General features: G+C 36.4%; 1 protein-coding gene across 1 annotated transcript in view; it reads left to right on the top strand.

Moving 5' to 3' along the window:
* Positions 1-1,556: 1,556 nt before the first annotated feature.
* Positions 1,557-12,062, top strand: part of grm8b (glutamate receptor, metabotropic 8b) — a 254,050-nt gene continuing 243,544 nt past the window's right edge. The window contains exons 1-2 of the mRNA XM_051690429.1: positions 1,557-1,644; positions 2,601-3,417. Coding sequence (XP_051546389.1) covers positions 2,911-3,417 — 507 coding nt within the window. The 5' untranslated portion in view covers positions 1,557-1,644; positions 2,601-2,910. The remainder of the gene's footprint in view (positions 1,645-2,600; positions 3,418-12,062) is intronic.

Here is a 12,062-nt window from a genome sequence, read left to right as displayed (position 1 = left end):
ATATATATATATTTATATACACATCAAATTTAAGTGAGGTTAACTCAGTTCAATGTATTCGAGTAGAGCTTATATTTTAATTTCATATCAAAGAAACTCATTTTCACTGTGTGGAACCAATGTTCACAATTGAATTAAGTTAACCCCCCCCAAAAATTTCAGCATACTATGCCATGCGACTTTTTATGGTACCTCTGGCTCTCACAATTTTTGTTTAAAAGTAACATGGCAGCATTTTTAAAAAAGGGCAGCTGACATGGAGGCTAATGTTTGTATCTTTTCAATGTTTTTTTTTATTATTTATTTTTTACGATTTCTACACACAGTAACATTTAAAATAAAAGAAATATTTTGAAGAAAAACATGGACATTTATTATTTAGGCCCTTTTGTATTAGAAGGTATCTTTTGTAGAGGTGTCTTTATGGTCTTGCTTTTTTATTATTTTATTACAAGACTGTCATTTCCTATAGGAATGCTAAAGAAATATCAATATAACATATAATTTAGAACCAATTCTAATGGGATCAAACAAAAAATAAACCAATTATTTTTTTATTTCTTTTTGATTTTTTAATTAAAAGTCAATTATAGGGGTTTATAGGGTAATGTCTCCATTTCACTTTCCATCCTAGTCTTTAATAATATCCTTAACTAAGTCAGTTAAGAAATTGATTTGATGAAAAAGTCAGTATTAGCAGTGGATTTAATGAATTCTGTGATGTTTAGTGGTATTAGTGTTTTTTTTTTTTATTTTTATTTTTTTAAATCACTTAAGAACATCTTAAAATTCTAGAAATGGTCAAGAAAATGTAAATATTAAAAACAACAACAACAAAAAAAAAATAATATAAAAATTAACTTAAAGCATATGCCCTCTTATACACTAACTCTTAATTTCCTCTTCTCTTAAGAAATTAAAATTAAAATATTTCCATAGGTTCCATGTACAAGTTTTTATTAATAATTATAGTTAACAAAGTCCAAGGGCCTGAGCTTTACCAGAGCACATTTCTAAAAACCTGGCACTATTTTATAGAAATAGCCTACATCTATAAATAACAACACAAGCATATTCTTTTTTTTTTTTTTTTTTTTTTAAGTTGCAGAGTTTAAAGGTCAATAGAGCATCATGGACTGTGTTAGTACATGATATACACACTAGATGGCGCATTCGGACAATTCAGACTAGTGGCTGTTGCGCGACTCAATCTCTCCAAACAAACCTGTCCAACCACACTGAACTGATATTTGTGCAAGTAGTGTTGCTTATATCAATATAAACTAACAGAATAAAGTAAGAAAGATCTCTGCCACTGAAAAACATTCATATAGACCCATTAATGTAACAACTGCTCATTACTTTGATGTCATACTGTTTAAAGAGCCTTCAACAAATAACCAAATGATTAACTCCAGTTTGGCTTGATGCGGCTCGGGGCGAAGAAAGCGTCCAAATTGTCAGACCAATCATTACAGAGTGGGAGTATTTGCGCGATTCCCGAGAAGAAATGATGCACTCGTGCGCTCTGTGTGCCTCTCTCGTGCGCGCTGTCCCTCCCAGCAGCATCACAGAAGCAGCAGCAGCAGCAGCGATCAGCGCGCGAGCAAGCGGTAAAAGGAGCGCGAGCTCAGCCACCTGCAGGTATGCACACATTCAGTATGTTATTTCTTAATCTTTGCACAAGCATTTCAGTCAGTTGTGCTTTTCTGAAATATGGCGTTTCAGATTTGTTTAGTTGTTACAATGCAATTTATGGGGAGCTGTGCTCTCATTAAATGTTTCGAGGTGATGCTGGTGCTGTTTTTAATTTAAATTCATATGCAATTTCACGAGAATTAAAGAGAAGAAAAACAGTCCGGACGCTCTTTTTTTATTAGTTAAAATGTTTTAAAGTTTCATGCAATACCAACAGGATGTGCAAAGCAATTATTCATCTCTATAGAGGTACACTGGCCATGATCTCTACTCTGATGCGTTTATATGTGTTCTTACGCAACAGTCGTAGACTATTTTTTTTTTTTTCAATTCGTTCACATTTTTAATTATAAGAAACAAAACATTATTTGATATGGCTCAGTATATTGCATTCATTTCAACAATTCTCATTTGCTACTTTGTAACGAAGAGGCGTTCTAGATTATTCTTATTCGACTAAAGGAATCAGCATGTAAACAAATAATTTTGGCATTCAAGCTAAACTTATTCTGCTGCGTTTGTTTCCTACGTTGCATTACTGTTTCCTTTGCTGTGCTGTATTGACTCCATTGATTCGAGTCAGCACTGAAACAGAGGCGATCTATGCAAGTAAAAAAATAAAAATAAAAAATAAAAATTATATATAGTATATACAGACACACACATACTGTGTATATAGCCTATTTATACAGAAACACAAGCCTATGCACTTTTTAAATGTATATTTTTCATGTTTGTTTTTAGCTAGAACACAAACATACCAATTGTTTTAAGTGAAAACAAAATGTTTCACACTAAGCACTTCCCAGCTGTTCTATGCATACAGTATGTGTGTTCTGGTAAATAATGTGCTTGTTCTTTGCTGATGAAGGCATATTCATCTGCTGTTCTCTCTCACACAGGGTTCTAATGGGCTGTGACCTCGGTACTTGAGGAGCTAGCAACTATGTGATTGCCTCATACTCCTGCATCTCTGTTTTTGCAGTCCCTTTTTACATTTGGCCCCCAGGTTTTCCACATTTCCAAGCCCCAACCCTACAAAACCAATGTTCTCCTTGGTGGATTCCAAAATTTGTTATACAGTTCCTCCAGCGAGGAGAACCGATGACCCTCTTCAGAAATTGCGGCCTTTCCCAACTGGATTCTCACCACTGTAACTGTACCACAAACTGCTGCTCGTACAATTGGTTCCATCCATAGCTTTATGCCGCCATGGTGAAGGTCTTAGAATGGTATGGTTGTCTTCTTCTGCTGACGTATGTGGCCAGCTCAGTCAGTCAGCGCACTGATCCATTGTTACCTCCTGCACCCGAGTATGCCCATTCTATTCGACTGGATGGTGACATTATCCTGGGTGGTCTTTTCCCAGTGCATGCGCGGGGAGAGCGTGGTGCCCCCTGTGGCGAACTTAAGAAAGAGAAAGGAATTCATCGATTAGAGGCAATGCTCTTTGCCATTGACCTCATCAACAAAGACCCCGACCTGCTGCCCAACGTAACATTGGGGGCACGCGTTTTGGACACCTGCTCGCGTGACACGTACGCCCTGGAACAGTCGCTTACCTTTGTACAAGCACTCATTGAGCGTGATTCTACTGATGTACGATGCGCCAGTGGTGAGCAGCCCATCTTTGCCAAGCCAGACAAGATTGTTGGTGTGATAGGCGCAGCTGCAAGCTCTGTCTCCATTATGGTGGCCAATATACTACGCCTGTTTAAGGTAATTGCTGTCTAAACTACTCCATAGACGTTAACCCAGGGAATGCATGCTCATGGGAAAACTCTACAATCTCGCATAGAAATTGCTCTTAACCCTCATGTTCTGTTTTGTGGACAAACAGGCATCTTACTTAAAGAGATTAACCCAAAAATGAAAATTCTGTCATGTTGTTCCAAACCCATATGTCTTTTCTTTCTTTCCGTAGAACACAAAAGGAGATGTTAGGCAGAATATTAGGTACTGGCAGTCTCAGTCACCATTCACTTTCATTGCATCTTTTTTCCATACAATGAAAGTGAATGGTGACTGAGGCTAACACACTGCCTGACATCTCTTTTGTGTTCCATGTAAGATAGAAAGTCATATGGGATCTCGAGGGTGAGTAAATAATGACAGAATTTTCATTTTTGGGTGAACTATCCCTTTAAATGTGCACTCAGTAATTTGAAATCTGTCGAAGTATGGCTTACACTGTCACCTAGATGCTGCATTCTTCAAACACAATAGTTTTCAGTTACCAATGCCATTGTAGAAATTCACTATGCACAGTCAGCCATGATTAATTTAATCCATGAATGAAAGTTTCCAATAACAGGGCAGTTACTGAGATTAAGCGAGTAGTATTCAGCTGGTCATGTGATTCTAACATGGCTGCCACCATGAGGCGCCCCTGCCCCATTTAGTATAAAAGAGCTTTTATAAGGATATTGATACTGTATGACTGAACTCTTCACCTCACATGAGTGGTCATAATTTTACACATGTTTCAAAATTACTATTCATTTTTTTAGAAGTATAACACTTTAAATAAGGAAAGAAATTACTGAGTGCACCTTTATCATCGAAGTACTGGGTTGATATTTCATGCTGTTAAAAAAAAAAAAAAAAAAAAAAAACTGAGTAGAAACAAAAACTTGAATGTTTTGGGTTTCAGAGACCCCAACATAAAATATGAATGAATGCAATTTATTTTCACATGACAAGATTTTCTGATTGATGTACAAACTGTATGACCCAAAACAGATGCAATGACACGATATAGGATATTAGGCAAATTTCTGAAAAGTGCGTGCTTACTTTGTGATACAGCAGAGGGTTAAAGCTTTAATAATACTCATATTACATATTGGAAAATATGAGGAACATATTGAAATGATTTTAAGGGAAATTAAAGGTTAAGTTTGAAATTGCTATTATTTTTTCTGCACTTATAATATATCATTGGGATCTTTGGGATCCCACATTGACAGTAAAGTCAGTCACAACTAGAGGTCGACCGACATTGGATTTTGCCGAAACTAATAACTAAGGTGGTGGAAAAGACAGATAACTGATTATTTGGCTGATAGTTTTTAAAATCAATTTATTGAATGTAAAAAAAAACAAAAAAAATCTTAGTCTTTCCTTACTGTGACTGGCACATACACAGAGGCTAAAAGAGTCCCAAATAAATGAAATCCCAGATGCAGTTTACTGCACAACCAAAATCCCAAAAATATCCAGAAAAAAAAAGATTTTGTGTATAACATGGAACTTTTAACTATAAACGTCTAAAAAATTATGAAATGTCTGTGCTGCCAGCTCACACAAACTCATAAGGAAAACAAAATGTATTGGTGAACTTTCATCATTGATTTTTACAGATAACTGATAGTTCCAAGAGCAGCCATCTGTGCCGATTAATCGGCAAAACAGATGAATTGTTCAACCTCTAGTCCAACAGAACATTAGAGTTAAACTGAAGTGACTCAGGGTGCTTTCACACTTGGTTCAATTGCTTGGACTGAACCCAATTTAATTTGCTCCCCCCTCACCCTGCCCCCTGCCCCTGCTGTTCTCTGTTGACATCATATTATCTGGGTCCGGACCGTGGTCCGATTGCGTCATCAATGTGAGTACAAGTGGCAGCTGTGTTCCACTGTAACTACATAACAACTGAAGGTGATGTCAGCTTCACTGTAAGTTTGTCTCTTGGGATTTACCACCAAAACTTTACATACACTTACGTTTGTCTGCCACGGATGCATTGAATGTGCAGTGAAGTGATAATTGTTATCGTTTGTCTGCCGCATGCCTACGGATGCGTTGCAAGAGATGTGAAGCATGTGAGCTGCTCTCTGAAGGGGATTTATTTGAACACAAGCAAATTATACGTCATCAATAGCAGTTCACTTTCACAATTTGGTACGATTGCGTTCCTGTCAGCAGCGAACCGTATCAGAATTCACATGAACCATACCCCAGACCATGTTTTCAAGCAGACTCGGGTGTGGTTTGCGGATGCGCACCAGATTTCGGAAAACAGCTTTTACACCATCCAAACGAACCAAACTTAGATGTCATTCCAACCCGGATGCGCACCCGGAAGTGCTAGTGTGAAAGCACCCTCAAATGCATAATCACAAGGAATTCACTTCAAAACGAATGCTCTCACTTGTTTTTGGCAACAGTGTATTGACTTTAAGTGGATGAAGTAACCTGTAATAAAATATTAAGGCTAATCAATAATAACTTGAGTCTATTAGCAGTAAACAGGGACGACTGATGATTATAAATAAATAGAAAATTGTCCTACTTTTAAAAATCATCTCCAATACCATTGAATCACTGGACCAGAAGATGAAACATTTTTCCGGATTCTCCTAAACTGATTATTGTGCTGTTATCTGCTGGTTAGGCTGTGTAAAAATGGCTCATCTTTTTGGGTCCCCAAAAATACTGCCACTGGGTTATCTTATGTTTCATGTCTCATTAATAATTGAGTGTCTGTTACAGATACTAAATATACCGGCTTGTAATTGGAAAGAAGAAGGGGTGTCATATTTATCTGAAAAAGGCATTCACCTTTTCAACTCCAAAGCAAATCAAACACACCATGACTTCATCTGTAGGAGAGGTTTTTAATCTTTTTTTGAGAGGGAATTATATGCCTTGTTTTCCCTACTTATGGAATTTACTGTTATTCAGATCAGTAGTTTGTGTTTATCAGATGGTGGAAAGAAATCGCTTAAAACTTTTATCCATACTTAAGTGTAATCATAAGGGTTTGAGGTTATTGCTTGGATCTTATAGCATTAGCATTAGCATTTTTGCCACTAGGCTGAAGAAAATTGTCTGTACTGAGCTATTTGATTGGCATTATAAGTGGACTTACGAAAAGGAAACAGTTACAGTAGTGTCGAATAAAGTCCCTTAACAGAGCCAAATAATGACATTTATTCAACTCCATGTCGCATTTAAATTAAATTAAATATTTGATTCCTATGCCATCTTTTAAAAGATAATACAATTTAAGATGGACTCATTGGAATCCACATTTTAACTGTTGTCCAAACAGAAATTGAGCTCAGCAATGGAGCACTTTATCACAGACAGGTTAAGGGGAAGTTAAGAATAATTCAAGCTGTCACACTGACTGCATGTATATTTTAGCAGCTCATCCGCTCAGATGTGTGAAATATTTTCATGAATATTTCATGAACGGGAAGAATAAAAGAGACATCACAACCCCTTTCAGATAATGACTTTGCATTGGTCACCGTAGCGACAGACAGTGTTGGGCCAGAGGTAATTCCTGCCTCATTCATCTAGCTTGTAACGCAGTCGTGGGGCTAAAGACACTGTGACCGTTTCAGACATGAGATCACAGCCAGAACTTGAGTACCGACAAAAGGTGATGTTGACGACGAGTAGGAATGTAAAAACCTGGGTTTTTTTTAGCCAAAAATGAAAATTCTGTCATCAATTTCTCACCGGTTGTTGTTCCAAATCATATTCGACTTTCTTCTGTGGAACACAAAAGGAGATGTGGGGATTTTGAGATGTGGGGAAAGTGTGGTAATTGAGACTGTCATTGAGTAAATGAGTTGTGGTCCATACAAGAAACAATAGTCAGTGTCATAATAATATTCTGTAATGCCTTTGAATGGCTCTGTAATTTTTAGCTGAAGGCAGCACAATAATTTATCAATATTATTTTGGTATGGCAGCTGTATCATTGGTATATTAACTTGAAGGGCTCTATTTTCGTGCACAATGTCTAATCTAAATTTCGTGAGTGCAACAATTTTTGTGCCAGCGCAAGTGGCTGTGGGTGGGAGTGTTTGCGCTAACTGTATGTGTATTGTATGGTAATGAATTGATTTCCTGAGAAATAGGTAATTGCACTAAGACGTTTCAGAACTACTTCTGTTTTCAGCGTAATGTCTAAAATCAATGGATTGGAGATTCCACCAGCAGGTGGTAATAAAGTTCATGTCCAAACACTGAAAATACAGAGGAACATCAAATTATGTCCCTGACAATCACTGTTATAGCTGTTTTATGAAACAAAAATTTATGATATTGGTTTCTATATGTCATGGTTTATTTTTTATTTTTTTACTATTATCATTCTTTTTATATTTACAATTGTATTTATGATGTAATTTGTATTAATATTTTGCCACCTGTTGTCGTAGAGTGATTTTAAAGTCACTGCACTGATTTTACAGGGTTGGTTGTATAGGATTTTTTGACCATTTTGTTATTTTGAATTTCAATCAAGAAATATTTATTTTGTAATTTTTTTGTGTTTCAATAAATTATTTTAATTTTTAAAGCAAAATCGACCGGTAGAAGTGACGTGTACAAAAATCCACAGCCTAATCTGAAGGCCGTTAAAATCATTGAGCCCGTTTACATGCACACAAATATGCTGATTACTCTAAAATCAGCTTATTTAAAAAATCTGAGAAGGCAAAAAATCCACGTTTACATGACATTTGAAATAACCCTTTATTCTTTACTTTTGACGTCAACCGTGAAGAGGCATGCGCTCAACACGTGTGCACATTTGATAAGCCGGTAAGGTGTTTACATGGCACGGGAAATCAGCATAATGGGAAAAATCTACTTGTGTCGAACGGGTTATCCATAAGACGTGTACGGCCTTTACGTCGATAAAGGTACACTGTTTATTGTGTTTACATGACCGCACGCATTGTCAGCTTAATAAGCATAATCGGTGTAAGAACGAGCATGTAAACGTGCACAGTTAATACTAGTCATGATTTGTGTGTCAGTTGATCAATATGATTAATGATACTTACATTCTCTATAATTAAATGGAGCCTACATCCAAATCCTGTCAAGAACCCCATTTTCCATGCATAAATAAGGAGCGTGAAACTGTCATAGGAATATGCCTGATATTCAACAAGGATGCAGTTAATGCACAAAAGAACGTAAGTCCATATTTCTAATCTAATAATTCATTGCATACAGACCATTCACACTACCAACTTCTTATGAATGTGCTGTCTTTGTTTATATCGCTGGTGCTTGTCAGGGAATGGAATATATATTGTAATAGGACGCAGACGGTGCCAGAAAATAACCTCAGAATGAAATTGCACTTGACCCAGCCCATTAGCACTTTGTGCCTAGACTTAGCGCATGCTTGCACGGAAATACCAAAGCTTCATGGCCATGCCCGTTGACTTTGCTTGTATGACTTATCTCATAGTGCTGCACTTTGCCCCAAAGCTCTTAAAATAGGGCCTGAAGTCATGCATGTCACATCATTGCAGCACATTATATGCAATAATTAATTTAATAAAAATAGTCTGCACAGCCCAGTTTTCTATTGTTTTATATATATATATATATATATATATATATATATATATATATATATATATATATATATATATATATATATATTATTAAATAGATATAATCTAATTGCCTTATGTTAATATTCTTTTTTGATTTTAATCCAAGAAATATTGGTTTTAGTAATAATGTGCACTTGAGTAATTGTTTCACACCCAAAGATTTTAATAAATACATACAGTAATGCAGTGAACACATCAACCACTTTTTCACAAATAAAATTAGCTGATAACAAACAAAAGTGCATAACTAGGCATTTTAACTCAAATAAATTTGATTTGACTCCTGAATAGAAAACCTGAATAGACCTGTTGCATTAAAATCAAAATATCCGCCTGTTAAATGAATCACAAGTAAGGTATACATGTGGATGTGCACATGTGTAAAACAGCATGATTTGTTTTGCATTCAAGTTATGATTGCCACCTGGAGGTCCCCATTATGGCATTAGATTAGCTGAGGCGTCGCATTGCAGTCTTAATCAATACACAGCCTTGGCTCAGTCGGAGAAATGGAGAAGGGAAGATATTCATTCTTTCCTTTGTCCAAGGCTGTGAAAAAAACATCTGTGTTTTCATGACAGCTTGCTACTCCAACTTTCTTGATACTGAAAAAAAAAAAAAAAAAAAAATATATATATATATATATATATATATATATATATATATATATATATATATGGTCATTGTACTGTAATTTATGGGTGAACTACTTCTTTAAAAATATTATTTTGGGTTCAATACAAGTTAAGCTCAATTGACAGCATTTGTGGCATAATGTTGATTACTGCAAAAAAAAGTTTTTTCCGTAAAAGCGCAAAAAGCATGAATCTGGGTTCCGATGAGGCACAATGGAATGGGGGGAAGTGAATGGGGGGCCAATCTGTAAACGTTAAAATACTCACTGTTTCAAAAATATAGCCACAAGACGTAAACAATATGCGTGTTAACATGACTTTAGTATGATACATTTGCATACTAAGTGTTTCTGTGTAAAGTTATATACAATTTTACAACTTCGTTGCCATGACGATGTAACGCTGTAAACCCTAAAACGACTGTAAAAATTACAACTTTACACAAGTTAATACACAAAACACAAGTTTTAACAAAAGTGCTTTTATGAAATTATAAGCTTCACATTTCTGCCTTTAAACCCTCCAAAAATTGGCCCCATTCACTTCCATTGTAAGTGCCTCCATGTAACCTTGATTTTTGCTTTTTTTAAAGAAAAGGACAGACAAGTCGAAATAATTTTTTGTGGTAACCAACATTATGTCATAAATGCTGTCTATTGAGCTTAAAGGTGCACTCAGTAATTTTTTCCTCAGTAACAAAGTTACTGTAATTTTGATACTGTATGTATGAAATCATGGCCACTCACATTAAAATGAAGACTCCAGTCATATCAGTAACCTTATAAAAGCTGTTTTATTCTGCGTGGAGAGGGTCCGCACATGGGGGCTGCCATGTTAGAATCACATGACCAGCCGAATACTATTCACTTAATCTCAGGAACCGTCCTGTTATTTGACACTTTCACTCATTGATTAAAGTAATCATGGCTGACTGTGAATACTACATTTTTACAATGGCATCTGAAACTGAAAACTTTTGATTTAAAATGATGCTGCATCCAAGCCGCTAGGTGTCAGTGTAAGACCAAAATGACACAAAGACAAAAGTTACTCAGTGCACCTTTAACTTGTATTGAACCCGGAATGTTGTGGTTAATATGGTGCTTGCAATTTGTTTTCAGTGAAATCAGAATGCATTCTGAAAAATGCATTCTGACCCCCCCCCCCCCCATGGTGTAGTTATGGCAGTCACCAGCAGGGGCAAAATGGCTCATACTAACCAAGACCCATCACATTTTTATTGCTGTGTAAACAAATCTGTGGACGACACCGTCTGGCACTCCAAACTTTTCTTTCACAGCTGGACAAGTAGGGCATGTTTAGATGCTATTTATATGCCTTTAAGAACCTCTTTTGTGTGCTATTCTTGAAACCGGAGGGTTTGTGCAGTTCTGTCTTCAGCTGGAGAGTTGATTTGCTAAACTGCAGACTATAAGCGGTTTTGCTTGGCACTCGAGCCTCCAATGTTCTGCCTTTGTCCCAGACTGCACTTATGTAAGGTTCTGCAGTGCTCTGGAAACAACCACATCATCAAATTGCTGATTGCAGCACAGTAATTGGGCTAATTAACAGCAGTTATAAACCTCCATAGAGATATAATCTGATGTAAAGTGTAAGACACTTTCACAGTAATATTTTAGCAGATTTGGTGTTTGCAAACTGTTGCGAACATCTTGGAAAGCATCTCTTAGAGATTTCACACTGGTTGTATCTTGTAAATGTAAAGATAGTACAGGAAGACCACTTAGATTTACGTAGACAACCGCTTCTGTTAAAGGTGCACTCAGTAATGTTTTCCTCAATAAAAAAGTTTAACTCCTAAAGACATGAATTGTAATTTTGCAATATATGTAGGAAATCATGACCACTCACATTAAAATGAAGACTCCAGTCATATCAGTAACCTTAAATCATGGTCTGTTCAAATACTTGATTCTGATTGGCTGGAATGCATGCGGTTCAACCGTTGAATGCTCAGGTAGTTCTGGTCAGTTTTAATCTCAATTCGATATTAATATGCTGTTTGTAAACTTAGCAACATACCATATCCTAACCACTTTCATCAGCATAGCTAATATAATTCAGCTTGTTTTGCATGGAGGGTGAGAGAAAGATATCAGGACCTATTAAATGCATCTTTCGGTGTCCGACAAGGCGATGCAAGATGATTTAAACTGTAATCTATTGTGTATATTATGTTTCTTTGCTGAAGTGCCGCCTAACGCCACTAGAGCCCCCCCCCCTCCGCGCTCACACATTGCTGAAGGAGAAGCGCTGTTTGTTTATGCGGTCAAGCGCTAGGACAAATTGCGATTTCATTCTTAATTCAGTCAATTGTGCAGCTTTGATGAAT

Source organism: Myxocyprinus asiaticus, chromosome 46, assembly GCF_019703515.2.
Source record: "Myxocyprinus asiaticus isolate MX2 ecotype Aquarium Trade chromosome 46, UBuf_Myxa_2, whole genome shotgun sequence".
NCBI lineage: Eukaryota > Metazoa > Chordata > Actinopteri > Cypriniformes > Catostomidae > Myxocyprinus > Myxocyprinus asiaticus.
The sequence above is the reverse complement of the archived record's forward strand: the minus strand, read 5'-3'. Positions and strand labels throughout refer to the sequence as shown.